Source organism: Hydra vulgaris, chromosome 13 (assembly GCF_038396675.1).
Source record: "Hydra vulgaris chromosome 13, alternate assembly HydraT2T_AEP".
NCBI lineage: Eukaryota > Metazoa > Cnidaria > Hydrozoa > Anthoathecata > Hydridae > Hydra > Hydra vulgaris.
The window spans coordinates 2279586-2295000 of record NC_088932.1 but is presented as its reverse complement, the minus strand read 5'-3'; the positions used below and the strand labels follow the sequence as shown (position 1 = coordinate 2295000).

Genomic DNA, 15415 nt, shown 5'->3' with positions numbered 1-15415 from the left:
AAACAACTCATTACAACAAGTTAAATACCACATGTGACAACAAATTAAACACAACATTTTATAAAAAGTTAAACACAACATGTTACAACAAATTACACACTATATGGCTTTTTTCAATACTAAGGTATATATCTGTGATGCCAGCAAATAAAGTCATTCCTATATTTTTGAGCAAATAACTTTTTATTTGCTATGAAGAATTATATTTTATAACTGCTTTAAAATTTTATTTGTTTATGCGATGCTGTCTTAATTTTGATGTTTTTTCAACTGTCTAGACAAGTCTTAAAACAAGAAAAAAAAAAAAAAACTTTCAAACAATTTGATTAGACAAATTGGTTGAAACATTTTTATTCATTTCAATAATTATCATTTACCGGTGACAGTAAAAAAGATATTAGATTTGGTGCCAGAATTTATTCGGTTGCCGGTATCTACTTTTATTTGGTATAAGTAATGATCTCTTGGATGATTGTCAAGAAGTGGGCAAACACCAATCTAAATATTCAAAATAATTTAGAATTAACAAATCAATAACAATAATTTTTAAATATTTTTAACTCCCTGAGGCCAAATAGGCCTTAGGGAGTTAAAAATAACAGTTAAGGGGACTACTCTTTTTTATGTTGTTACAAAGTATAATAATATACAAAATACTATACATAGTAGTATAGAAATATACCCTTGCATATTTTTAAGCAAAAAAAGGCTCTGAATAGATTAACTAATATGTGTGTGTGAGAGAGTGTGAGTGTGTATATATACATACATACATACACACACGTGGTTGATTTGGTTGATTGTACAATCCCTCTTCACATCCACTCCTAAAGTGTGTGTGTGGGGAGGGGGGGGCAGATTAAAGGTTGATGTGAATTTCCTGGATCCACCTCTGTAAAGTATAAATGTATTTACATAAACCACCAAGATCTAGTACAACGTTAGAACACCATAACAACAAATTATCAGTAACAACTTGATAAACTTTGGAATGTTTTAACAATAGCAATGGGACCAATTCTTACCCATCTTGTTTATATAAAACTATTTTATATAAAATATTTTAAATGGAGATATTTAAAAAGAATTTATCAAAAAATAGAAAATGAAAACAAAATAAATTGAAATAACAATAAAAGTAAATTTAACAAATTAAATTAACAATAAAAGGGTAAATTTAACAATAAAAGGGTTTAATTAACTTTTATATGTTTTTCATATTTAATAATAACCTTTTTAATAGCCCTGGTAGATATCAGATTCATGATATCATCCTAGTAATAATCTATGTTCAATTTCTATGTAAAGATTTTTTTAAATGATTTTAGCCTTTGCCTTAAGATTTAATTTAATTTTTGTTGTTGATATTTTCAAGTATATAAGGATAGAACAAGAAGTAATTTGAAGGTTTTTCTGGAATAAAAATAACACATCATACCTTAGTAGCAATTATTTGTAGAACTTGTCTACAACAAATTAATTTTTTTATGTACAGTCTCTTGAAAAAAGTTTAGAATTAGTTGAGTATTTTTTGGTAAATCCATAACTTATTAAAAATAATAACAACTTAGTAAATATAATGACATTTACAAAGCTAAGATTTAATTCATGTTATATACAAACATGTGTATGTACATAACATAAATTAAATCTTAGCTTTTTTTATGTTATTTGTGTATGCCATTTTCAATAAATAATGGATTTACCTAAAAAATACTTAACTGATTCTAAACTTTTGCAAGAGACTATTAAAATATCAATTTTAATACATTATGTGCTTTTTTTACTTTGCTTTATTGTTAAAGTATTTGTAAGTCAAGTAAATTTTTGCAATAGTTGCATTGAATTTAATCCATGTATTTATTGGTTTAAAGATATCCGCTTGAAATGTTGCTTCATATACAATCTGTTGAATGTAATAATCATTTGTGCCATCTATAAAAATCACTGCTAAACAATGCTCTTTTTAAGAAGTTATTTGTTAAAGTCATTTCCAAGTCTTTTTAAACCAGTCTTTTCAGTAGATTGACACACAAAAAAAAAAAAAACTCTTGAGAGTAGATAATAAAATTTTTAATCTTTTTCTAAAACACATTTTCAAGTTCTTCAACTCAACTGATCAAAGTTTACCTTAACTCTATATACAATAATTTACAATTTAGTTTAAAATCCAAAATATTTAAAAACAAAGTTCTAAGCTAAGTAACTAATAATATATAAGTTAAATAATTTTATAAAATTTATAATAAAAATACATCTAGCCTTGCTTTGAAAGAGTTCACAGATTACCAAGTTGATTGGTAAGACATACTATTTATTCACAATATGATTACTGAAGAATTCTTGTCGAGACAAAAATTCTTAAGTAATCATATGCTTGATAATTTCCTTTTTGATTTTTAGATTGTAACCTGTTATTGCTGATCCTGGTTTGTTTGATGATGCAATGATTGTGCAAATTGTTTGCTCACAATGATGGGGCAAATTTTGCGGTTTAAGCCAACTAATGTGCTCAATGTTGTTTAATAATTTATATTCTTGTATATATTGGTCGTAGGTTGATTATCAAGAAACAATTTTTTTATTTTACCACAGTGCAACAGAAAAACTGGATATTATCAATTATACATTTGACTTCACATTAAATCCCAACAAAAAAAAATCTCAACAAAATTAAAAAAGTGTGAAACTCTATTCTTCAAAAACAAAAATTTGTTAAACAAAGAGTGAAACAATATTTAAGCGCAAGTATAGAAACAAACTCCTTTTTATCCATTTTGATGCAGGTGATTAACCATTTTTTACACCTTTGTTTTGACATTGAAAGTCACTCCATTGTTTATTTTTGTACTTTTAATGGTTTTTTTGATTTAAAAATTAGGTATGGCTGATGATTGCCAATAGACATAAAACTTCAAGTTCCATCACAAAGTTATATTTTTTCATACAATTAAATATTATATATATATATATATATATATATATTACTATGGAAAAAAATATTTATTTTTATAAAATTATTATTATTTTTTTTTTTAATTTTTAACAATATTGAAAATATTTATTTTTACAATAAAATTCAAAAAAAAATTTTTTTAGTTTTTTTTTCTACAGATAAAAGGTGGGCTACTGTTTGGCTTTTATACAGACTAATATTTGGTACCAGCTAAAAGTAATATTAAATTTTGGGATAAAATTGTTGAAAAAATTAATTTTAAAAAAATTTCTATTAATTTTGCACTTAATAGTGCATTAATAATCATTTTTATAGTTTGCCCGTGGTGGGGTAAGTTGGCGCAAATTTTTTTTTTTTTTGAAGGCCCGGAAAGGCCCCAAGAAAATTTTTTTTGTAAATGAATGCAAACTTTACAAGATACCCTAATCCATACTCTTTAAGACTACACTTTAATATTTTTTAAAAAATGTTAGAGCTACAGAGCTCAAAAAAACCGAGCCAACTAGCCCCGGTCTCCCCTATATATATATGTATACATATACATACATATATATTTACTTTACTCTGAATAATTACAATGACTAAACTCCTTAACACCATCCTTGGATTAAATTATAATTATAATAATTATTAAAGTACCTTATTTTAACTCATTATCCTTGGATTATCTTTAAGTATCTTATATTAACTCTTTATCTTTGGATTATTTTTAAGTACCTTATGTTAACTCATTATCATTGGGTTACCTTTAAGTACCTTATATATAACTAATCATCCTTTGATTATCTTTAAGTACCTTTTTCCTTATTTTGACTTAAACATAATGCATATTTTGGAAGAGCAATACCTAAAAGTTTTTTTATCAAATGTAGGGTCATGGTATGAAATACACACGCTGTTGTTGTGACAAGACTATGGGTAAGAAAGGAGTTCCTAAGACTTTTTTATCATTAGCAGATTACAAAAAGGTAACTGATCCATATCTGATATGATATTGACAAAACAAATGATTAACTTAAGTTCACCACCTAAATACTTAATTTATGATCACTATGTGATCAAAATTGTTAATCATCTTTTAACTGATAAACATCTGATCAATTTTTTTAATATGTAATGGTGGTGGTTTTGATGGATTCAATTGTGCTAAAGTTTTAAGAAACACTTTATTCCCTAATTGAATATCTAGAATATGTAAAAACCCTGAGTGAAATTAAAGAACGTAATTCATTTTTTAAAATTGTTTTTCAAACTTTTTGGAACAAATTTTTATAATTCAATTTGTAAAGGAGGGAGAAATTAACTAGACTCCTTTTCTATATTATGTTAGGTAAGTTAGTATTGGATTGATCTTTGTTGTTGACGGCTATTTTGGTATGAAACTCGATATATCCTTTAAAAAACCCAATAAATTTGTCAATTTTGATGCTTTACTTTAAACTATATGACCAAGATATTGCAAAAATATTTAAAAAAAAAAATAAAATTTAATGAAAAATTATAATTTTTTCATTAAATTTTCTTTTTTTTTTTTAAATTTTAAAAAAAATTTTAAAAAAAAAAAAAAAAAAAAAAAAAAAAAAAAATAAGCATATAAAATTTTTTATTTTTGTATATATTTATTACTTTATTTATATTCTAAACATTTCTTTCAGATATATGAATTGTTTTTAAGCTCTTAAAACAATTTCAGACTTGATAATTTTGTTTCAAAAAATGCTGCTGCATTAAAACCTCCCCTTCCTCCCCAAGTATTGCGTGCTTGTTTACCAAAAAAAAAAAAAAAGGTAAAACCTTAGAAGCATCAGATTTATCCATTCTTCTGCTCCATACCAATCCTACTATCCACAGTAAAATAACTACAATGACTGTCACAAGTAAAACATATCCTGTTTTTAACAAAGCTAAGCTTGGTTTAGGAAAAGCGTTAGGAGCAACAAAAAATCCACCAAATGCAGTCAGATGGGTGCATTTGCATTTTGTCAAAAGAAAACTTGTAGTAAAAACATCAAGCTATAAATAAAGATATAAAGTATAAATCTATAAGCTATAAATCAAGATCCCTATATATATATATATATATATATATATATATATATATATATATATATATATATATATATATATATATATATATATGTATATAGTTAAATAACATGATATATAGTTAATAAAATTACATGAAAAAATCGTTAAAAATACAAAATACAAAAAACAAAACAAAGGTAATAGATTCAGTTCTGACATCATAACAAAACAAACCAATGTAGAAAACTGATTTACTATGTCTAATTGGGAAAAAGAAAAAAGAAGAAATTTGTTTCTATGCCTTCACTTAGATACTATTTCACTCTTTTTATTTAACAAATAATGGGTTTTTGAAGAATAGAATTTCATACTTTTCATTTATGCATAGTTTAAAAGATCTTGTGGTATAGTTATAAGCATTCCACTGTTTAATTATTTTCCAGTTTACAACTGGGTTTAAATTTGTATCTTTTAGTTTCCAAACTTCCTTTGATAGGTCAGTGTCATTTTTATACTTAAGAATATTAAATGATTTTATATGGTAGGTATATAAAATGGTGTTTGGCTTCCACCAATATAGAATTTATTTAAAGAAGTGTGAGAAGGATCATAGGAACTTTTATTAACTTTATATTCAATGTTTTTTGTTAAGCTCCTGCTTGATAAGGGGCAATTATTCTCATTAAGGAAGTTGTAGTTGAATTTAGGTGAGATTTTTTTGTAGTTAATGTGAAAATTCATTTTTGCCATTCAAGCAATTTATTTTTATAGTGTTTCTGGTGAAAATTTTTTGAAATTTGTGAATAATAGGCAGGGTGTTAGCCTGATAGCACAGTGTATAACACAGAATTCCCAATTGGTTTAAAATTCTAAAAGGTTCAAAAGTTAAAGTAAAAAAAAAACAACCTATATCAGACTCAGATTTAAGGAGTTGCGCTAGACACTTGAAAAATGTAATTAGCATAATGCAATGAAAGTTCTTTTAACTAACACTCTATTGAAAACTTAATTAATAAACCGTCATTTAAAAGCTATTGATTTAAATAAGTCTTGATTTAATAATTAATTTAAGATAAGTATTTTTTTACTTATTGCTGACAACGTTTTAAAACCTTAAATATCATATAAAGCAATTTTAAATCAATATAAATTTTTTTTAGATTAACATTTGTCATTTGTGCTATGCAATTGGTAAACTTAGGTAGCATTCCTAACTTTACTAATAATTTCATCTAATAATATTTTACTTTTCTGAGCTCAGGTTTAGCAGTGGCCTATAACTGGACCTAATTTTGAAATTTCTAAAATCATAGAATATGACTACTATAGGTTGAAAACAATTTAGGCCTCAGTAGGACATTTAAAAATTATTTCCAATTTTTAGTAGATGTTTTATTTTGTAGATAAAGTTTATAGGTGCAGGTTTTCGTAGGTTGAGCTATGCAACACGGGTTTAGCCATATACAGTTCCAATCAATAAATCTGTTATTAATTGGAACTGTATATTGTTGGGAAAATTATACTTATGACCTTTTAAGGTAATGAATGCTGTATTCATGGCTGTAATCATGGGATTTCTTGATTCATCAGCAAAGACAAAAAAATTATTTGAAGAGTTAATTTTTACTATGTGGGTTTGGAATTGCTTTCCAAAATTGTTTTGAATTGTAGAAAATGAAATGTTATAAATTAGCTTAATTAAGTCATTTTCAAAACTTACTAAATCAGGATGTTGCAGTGGAGATTTTTCTGACTTGAGATCAAAATTATAGGCAGACTCTTGATTAGGATTATTTTTGTACATCAAAGATAATCTTATTCACTTAATTAGTGAATTGACTTTCTTCGTTAGACATTTTAAGTATTGTTTTTTAGATGGTAATAGTACGTTCTTTAATAAATAATTGAAATAATGATTTTCTATAACTGTAATTATTTATTATAACTGAAGATATCACCGCTGCAAATCTAAGTCCATTTTTGGCGAAATTTTTGGTTTATATACTCCTTAGCTGCACAAAAATCATCTCACAAAGTTTGAAACCAAAATTGATTCAACTTTTGCAACTATGAGTAAAATTCAAATATCTTATATCCTAAAAAAAAATAATTAAGAGACATCGTTGCTGCAAAACAAGACTATCCAAGGTCTATTTTTTGGCATAAAAAATTTTTTAGGTTTAAAATACTTAATAGATATAATAAATATCAGGTCAGGTCAGGTTTTCCTGCTACTTAATGTCAGGTCAGATTTTCCTGCTATTAGTGACATGTAACCCAGTACAATCTGTTTCATGTCCTGCTGCCTTGTAGGATACGCTTTTTTAGGCAAAGGCTAGGAGAAGCCAACTTCGACACAAAACACCCCCTGTCTTGGGGCTCTTGGTTTAGTAAAGGCTAGAGATAGTGTCTTGATAAAAATACTTATTATGGGCAGATGTTAAATGCATGTCTACTATCTTGTAGAAGGCCTCCTAGGCAAAGACTTAAGGGGTAATCAGATTCTATCTGTTGACCAGCCTCGCACCCCTTCTTTATCTATTAGGCTGGCGCAGATCTATTTTTAATACATTGTTTCCAGTTTAGGATGCTGAATACTGGATCTTCTTGACTCAATACATGGATTTTGCTTGTGTCTCTTTTGTTTTATGACTAGGCAACTCATTCTATTGTCTCTTAATGAGGGTACAGCTCCCATTCTTTTAGGTAGAAAATTGTGGCTAAAATGATCTAAATATTAATTCTATTTTTCTAAATTCTAAAGTTTGTTTCATTAGCAAAAAATAAACTTTCCACATTGGGCTGTTTGTATGTAACAAACATTGTATAATCAGCATTTACTCTATTTTTCAAAATATTGAAAAAATATTCTTTAAATTTCTTTAACTCTAGAACTCGTATATATTAAAAAAATTTAATTAAAATACATTATATAAAATCAGTTTGGCTCAGTATTACTCAATATTAAACTTGATGTTTTATCCAAATCTTTTTTTGTAAACTGTGCACCTTACTATTAACTAAGTCAAGAAAACACAAGAATTGATGGTCATTATACAGTATCGTAATTGCACATTGATAATTTAATGTTTTTAAGAGTTGAGCAACACAAATAAGTTTCAAGTCACTTTTGTATTGAAAAGCTATAGGAATTACTTGTTTTGTGAATGTGCCAGTTATAAATATTTTTTTAGTAGTTTTGGGTAAATTACTATTTCATATTAAAAGTTTTTTTTTCATGAAAAATATTTAAAAATAACACCAGATGGATTAAGTTTCCACCTAAGCTCAATACTTATAATCCACATAGTACCTCTATAATTTCATTGAAAAAAGCTTGTTTTATTGTAAATTTAGTGATTTTTTATACTAAAAGCCATAGTATTTTCATGATGTCATATGTGTAAACCATTTATCAATAATTCCGTTAAATTAAGCAATTGTGAGTAAAGAACCATCTTGTTTTATTTGCAATAAATTTTAATCCACAACTTACATTACGATTTATTACAATATAATACTCTTAATACTTTTGTTTTGTTAAAATGTTTTTCATCAAGATGCTAAGTTTATAAATAAACATCAAATCCATATTTAGAAAGTCAACAAGTTTGTGCAGGAATTTAGAATCTATAACTAGAGATATAAGTATATATATTTTTTGAATTCCAGCTGTAATTATGAAAGGCTTGTTATATAAGAGAGATGTTCTTGTATTCTTCAATAAAAAAAATCAATAGAACAACTTGAGTCACATGGATGTTTATTTAAACAGGAAAAAGTATAACTTTAAGTACAACTTATGCTAAAAGATCTCCATATTGACTAGATATTTGCACCTTTATAGAGAGAACTTTCACTATAACAATATGTTACAGTTTATTTTCATCTCGTAGATATTCCTCTTAGTATAAAAAATAAAGTACGGTTACCTTGGCCATAAATTATGGCCTTAACATCATAGTGTAATGTTGAGATAATCTAACAATTCCATAGTAAGAGCTTGATATGTATCATAGTTACCACTTTCAGTTATTGACATTTCATCAAGAATTAAAGCACATTCTTTTTATGAACTTTTATTACATTCACATTAGTTTTCATAAACTTCTATAAATATTTAACAAAAATTTAGTAGCAAGTTCACTCACTGTTAGTTTTTTTTTGGCGTCAAAAACCAAAAAAAGCGAACATCCAATGAAAAACAATCACACATATATCGCCTCTCTGAGTATATAGGCTCTCTAGTCGAGGCCACATTTGGAGCCCTTTGTTACGGTTTAGGGTTTATTAATAGTAATGAGGCAATTGCTTGGCCTATTAAACAGTGTACTGAATTCGATCTATGCTTTGAGTTGAGCTTTTTAACAAATTTAAAAATAAATAAAATACCAAAAACTATAAAACAAAAAAAACCATCGTCATCACCAAGTTCTCTAAACCTATCATTCACTAATATTTGTGGTCTTCGAAGTAACTTTTCTTCTGTTGAGTCTTATCTCTTGCAAAGTTCACCAGACCTACTTGCTCTTTGTGAGACTAATTTGAGTTCAGCTGTCTCATCTTATGATCTTAGTGTTGATGGTTATCTTCCTTTAATTCGTAAAGACTCCACTAGTCACATGCTTGGCCTGGGCATTTATATTCATCAGAATTCACCCATTTGTCAGGAAACTAGGTTTAAATCCACAGACTATTCTTTTATGTGCTTTCGTTTAGCACCACTTCACTCTATCACCTTACTCTTTGTTCTATATTGCTCTCCTTCATCTCAAGACCACACTCTTTTTGATGTTATTTCTGATTATATTGACCAAGCCTTCTCTTTTTATCCATCCGCTAATATTGTTGTTGTTGGTGACTTTAATGCTCATCACACTGAATGGCTTGGCTCTAGTGTCAGGGACTCTGCAGGCATTAAAGTTCAAAACTTTTGCCTTTCTCAATCCCTAACTCAAATAGTCAACGTTTTTACTTCTACTTTTTTAAGGATCATTTTAAGTACAAAAGTGATATTGTAATATCATTAAATACATTACTTGCTCTTTGCACTATAGCTGCAACTTAAACTTTAAATAACAACTTAAGCTGTAAATTATAACAGTAACTTACGCTATTTTAAACTCCACCAAACTAGAAAATAATAAGATAACATTTAAATATAAGAGATTTTGTTAAAAAAATAACAATTACAAACTAATGTAGTAAAAATACAATTTCATACTAACGCACCCCCCTCATTTTTTTGGCGAATAAATATATATATATGTTATATATATATATATATATATATATATATATATATATATATATATATATATATATATATATATATATATTTAAACATCTACACTAATCATTACACATCACAAAGCTTGTAGTAATCTACACTGATCATCACGCATCACAATGCTTCTACTACAGCCTGAAGTATTTAGACAGATTCCCTTATGCTTAACTGACATCTAGCTAAAACTGTAACTAACTTAGGCATGATAAAGTTTTTTCTTCCCATTCTTGTAGTAGTTTCAAAATTTATCATTTGAAAGGTGAATGGTAGTGGTTTCTCGAGGATCAGTGTTAGTATGTTGATCATGATGTTCATGCATTTGTGTAAAACCGTGTGTATTGATGATAAACTCCCGAAACACATTTGCTCATGTCTCTTTTTTTTTTCTTTTAATTTTCTGTCTTGCTTTTTTATCTTTTTTAGCTAATTTTTTGTCTATGTCTGCTAAAGATTCTGGACACCCTGGTTCTCTTTGTTTATGTAAAAATATTTTATCTTCTTCTATTTTCATCCAATCCAAAGCATCATCATGTGAAATATTTAAAAAGTTATCAAATTGTTTTGAAAGTCTCCGTCAAGCCCCTTTTAACATACAGCTTTTTTTTATTTTTTGAATTTTTTGCAACTCCCTCCAAGAATGGCAAAGATCTTCAAGTTTCTTTACACAGTTAGGTATAGCTCTAATAGGGATTTAAACTTTTACCCAAAATGTAATACTCTCATAAATGACAAGATTTAGGCTTTCATTAACCGCCAAATTAACTTTGTCAATGTTAAAAAAACATACTGCAAGAGCTTGACAGTTCGTAACTTTGTGCCCGTTATTTGATAATTCACGTCACCATAAGAAGTCATCAACTACAATGACGCCTTATGGTGATGTGATAAAAATTTTTTATTGCTTCTTAATTCCACTGGTATCTTTTAAATGTAAGACAAAATGTGCTAATCACAAGAATAACTAAATCAGGGTTTTCTAAAAGTGTGGATTTGCTTAAGGCAGTTTTTATAATGATGCAAATATAATAATTATCAATTATTTTAAAATTATCAATTTTCAAGATAACCTATTAACAATTATCAATTTTGTGTCATTGTAAAAACTTCTTTAAGCATATTTGCCCTTTTAATTAATTTTTACACTGATTTCACTGAGAACAAATGGCAAATAACATGAGTAAGCACCACAACTTGTATGAACATGCTTCAATGCAAATTGGCACGGGTTATTGTACTCCAAATAAGGTAAAAATTTATGAATATATACCAAATTATCAGCCTATCTTATAAATCTTGTAAAATTTTGACTATTTAATGATTTAAGTGCCATTTGAATCTGATTACAATGTAATTATTAGTTAAATTATATTTTTTTGGTTTTAATTATATTCTTATATTATATATTATAACGTAATTATATTTGGTCAAATTATATTTTTTTGGTATAACATAACACTTTTAAGCTATTAGTAATATAAAATTATTTTCAGGGTGTCAGCAATTTTAAGAGGACAAGTGGTATCTGCTTAAATCACAAAACTTGTGTTTCATAATCCGTGATGTTTTGATATGCTTTCTTTAGGTTCAGTTTTATTTTTTATTAATTATTGTGATTTAATTAGATTAGATTTATAAATACAAAATTAATTGTAATATATAATATAATTTCGAACAAATCTTTGAATTTTTTAACACAATTTATATATATTTCTTGATACTTTCTATACAAACCAATTTTTATGTTTTAAAACAATTTTTAGTAAAATAGTTGTCTTAAAGCTCTAAATTACAAAAAAGAATACAATAATTATGGGAAAAAAGAATACAATAATTATGGAAAAAAAACAATTATGCAATATCTTTTAACCAAGAAGCATTAATTGATAAGTTAAAAATTAGGAAAATGTGAGATATAAAGTGCGAACCGAATCAAAGACAAATTGAAAATGATCTTTTGTTAAATTTGTCAGAGGCAAGACAAGATGTGGTAAATAAAATGAAAAAATGGTAAAAAATGAGTAAAAATAGTAAAAGAAAATAAATTTGTCACATCGTCGGCAATTATCAGCAATTTTCACAACTACCAGCAAATGAATTGAGGTGAGACTAAATGCAGCAACAATCGACAAAGTTTGCATAAATTAAAAATCTTAGCATTAAAAAGCAAGCACAAAATCTAAAATAAACCAATCAGATATCAGATAACAGTCAGATATCAGATAACCAATCAGATATCAGATAACCAATCAGATATCAGATAACCAATCAGAGATAAAAATGTCTGGATTGAGCAAAAAAGTACTGTAGTTTCATTGTTAATAATTAGAAATTAGCAATTAATTATAATACATGGATAAAAACTTTTTTCTTAATATCTCATTATTTAAAATTTGTGATTTTTTAAAACTTTTGTTCTGTTTTTTCTAGGTATGCTTCAGCAATGAGTTTACCATAGAAATTATAACTCAAAAGGTTTAATATGTTAAAAGGGCTATCAATGAAAAATTTCAAAAAAGTTGTATTATCTAGACAATTAAACATCATTTTAAAGTCAATTTTTGGTTGGTTAACAGGTGATGCGGAAGTTATCGGACAAATCTGAATTAAATTATTTGAGCATAATAGTTTGCTTTTGTGGTTTTATGCATAGGCATAAACATTCTATAAAATATAAACTTTATTATTTGAAACACAATTATTTAAAATGAGGTTAAATGCAGCAGAACGAGAACCTTTTCGAAAGTGACTCAAAATATTTGTAAATAAACCTAATATAAAAAAAAAAAGAAATCGTAAACCATTTTGAAAAGAAAAGATTTGCTCAAAGTACAAAATACCTAAAAATATTTGAAACCATTCAATCCTTTTGGGTCAGTCAGAAAAAATTAGGTTTTAAATTTGGTGTAAATCAATCAACAATTGGTCTTCAGTTGAAAAAAAAAAGAATATTAAATATAAAAAACGTGAAAATAATCCAAAATACACTATAGAACAACAATTAAAGGCAAAGAAAAGAAGCAGGAAACTAGTTAGTCAACTCTATAACAAAATCGCTTGCGTTCATTGATGATGAAAAATACTTTTTTTTTGCAGGGGATGTTTAATTGTCTAGATAATACAATCTTCTTGGAATTTTTTATTGATACTTTTGGATACTACACAAACAACAAAAAAACCCAGAAAGTGTTTGTTTTATTGGAAAAAAAAATTTCCAAAAAAATTATTTATGTGGATATGGCTATCCGCATCTGACCGCGGTATGTCCGAGCCATTTTTTTGCATTTCCAAGGCTGTAGCAATCAATTCATTTATCTATATTGATAAATATTTAGAAAAATGACTTCTTCCATTTATTCACAAGTATCATAGAGACACTTTAACTATTTATATTGGCCAGATTTAGCAAGTTCTTATTATTCTAAAGATTCTCTGAATTGGATGGACCCATATGTCTATTATGTTGATATAGAATCCAATCCCCCAAATGTGCCTCAAGCACGACCAATTAAAAACTTTTGGGGACATTTGGCACAGAAGGTTTACAAGGGAAATTGGCAAGCTTCAACAGAGCAAGTTTTGATTGATTGAATTAAATCAAAACTACGAGAAATCAATTTAAATTTTTTACAGTTGCTTATGATAGGTGTCAGAGCAAAATTGAGATCATTTGCAAATGGTAGTGTTTTTTTATTTAAAAAATAACTTATTTTTATTAAAAGATAAATACTTTATTTTAAAAAAATATTAAAAAGTTTGTTTTTTTTCATTTATAAATAAGTTATTGACGTTTTTATTTTGTCCAATAACTTGTATTTGTTACGCTAAATATAACCAATACAAGGTATAAAAAAGTCATCAAAACTTGTCTTTTATCTCTTAAGAAATGATTTCCATCTTGATTATTTTTATCTTGTCTTTTCAATTTGATTTTTTTTTATCTTTTTAGAAATGATTTCCAAATAAGCAGAAGAAATATTTATCAAAATCCATAAAAAAATTATCAGCCTCTCAAAAATATCCACTTTTTGATTGGTCAGGAAAATAGTTCCATCTAAACCCCTTAGAAAATATACAGGAGTAAGAGAGAAATTTCTCCAAACAAGTTAATAATAATCATATGATAACAATAATAATAATAATATAATATACAATACTGTTGAGATTTAACGCCATGTTAAATCTTTTACAGACATAAGAAGAAAGTTAAATATACTCAATTAAGTCTAGTTTAGCTTTAAATAAGTTAACTTCCACTGTTTCAATTGGTAATTTGTTCCAGAATTTGACTGTGGCATTTTAAAAAAACCCTCACAATTTCAATTTAAATATTTCTTATTGGTGAATAAATGATGTTTGTTACCTTGAATGTTTAAAGACGGACCTGAAGAATTTAAAGAGCACAAATATTGGGGGTATTTTCCAAGTTATTTTCTCTATATCATAATATCATTTGTACATTTGTATGAGATCTCCTTTTATTCTTTGTTGTTTTAAAGATATCAATTTCATTTTTTCTAGTCTTTCATTGTATGATAAATGACGTAGCCCAGGTACAGATTTAGTTACTCGTTTTTGAATTTTTTCTAATATGTTTGCATGTTATACCAAATTTAAAGTTTGCAATAGATAATGCAATTTTGATTTGTGGTTCCCATTTTAAGTCATTTGAAATTAATACGCCTAGATCCTTTTCCAATTTAGTTGTAATTTATTCTTGCTTTATATTATTGTTAGTCATGAAATGTTTATAATTTTTATTATTGTTACCAATATGCATGATTTTATATTTCTCAAAATCGAATTGCATTTTCCAGATTATTACCCATTTTTCTAACATAGCAATGACAATGTCATTATATCCGTTTCATGAATTGGAAGATCATTGATATATTTTAAAAAGAAAATTGGACCAAGACAGAGACTTGTGGTACACCGCTTTCTATGTCTATCCATGATGATACACCATTCCTCCAAGTACAACTCTTTAATTCCTATCAGTTAAACAAGAAATTATCCACTTCAATGAAACAGATGTAATGTTATATGCTTCAAGTTTTAGTGCTAAGCTCTTATGTGAAACTTTGTCAAAAGCTTTTTTGAAATCAGTATAAAGAATATCAAACAATTTACTATTTGCAACA

The 15415-nt window shown here is 26.8% G+C and overlaps 1 protein-coding gene across 9 annotated transcripts in view; it reads right to left on the bottom strand.

The window, feature by feature from the left end:
- The window catches only part of LOC100214107 (polycystin-1-like protein 2), a 194904-nt gene that overhangs the window by 49402 nt on the left and 130087 nt on the right, over nucleotides 1-15415 (bottom strand). For 5 of the 9 annotated variants that reach the window (XM_065815297.1, XM_065815298.1, XM_065815300.1 and 2 more), the window contains 2 exons: nucleotides 4751-4969; nucleotides 378-498 (listed from right to left, as the gene is read on the bottom strand). In XM_065815297.1, coding sequence (XP_065671369.1) covers nucleotides 378-498; nucleotides 4751-4969 — 340 coding nt within the window. The remainder of the gene's footprint in view (nucleotides 1-377; nucleotides 499-4750; nucleotides 4970-15415) is intronic. The other 4 variants (XM_065815299.1, XM_065815301.1, XM_065815302.1 and 1 more) reach the window with 1 other exon arrangement.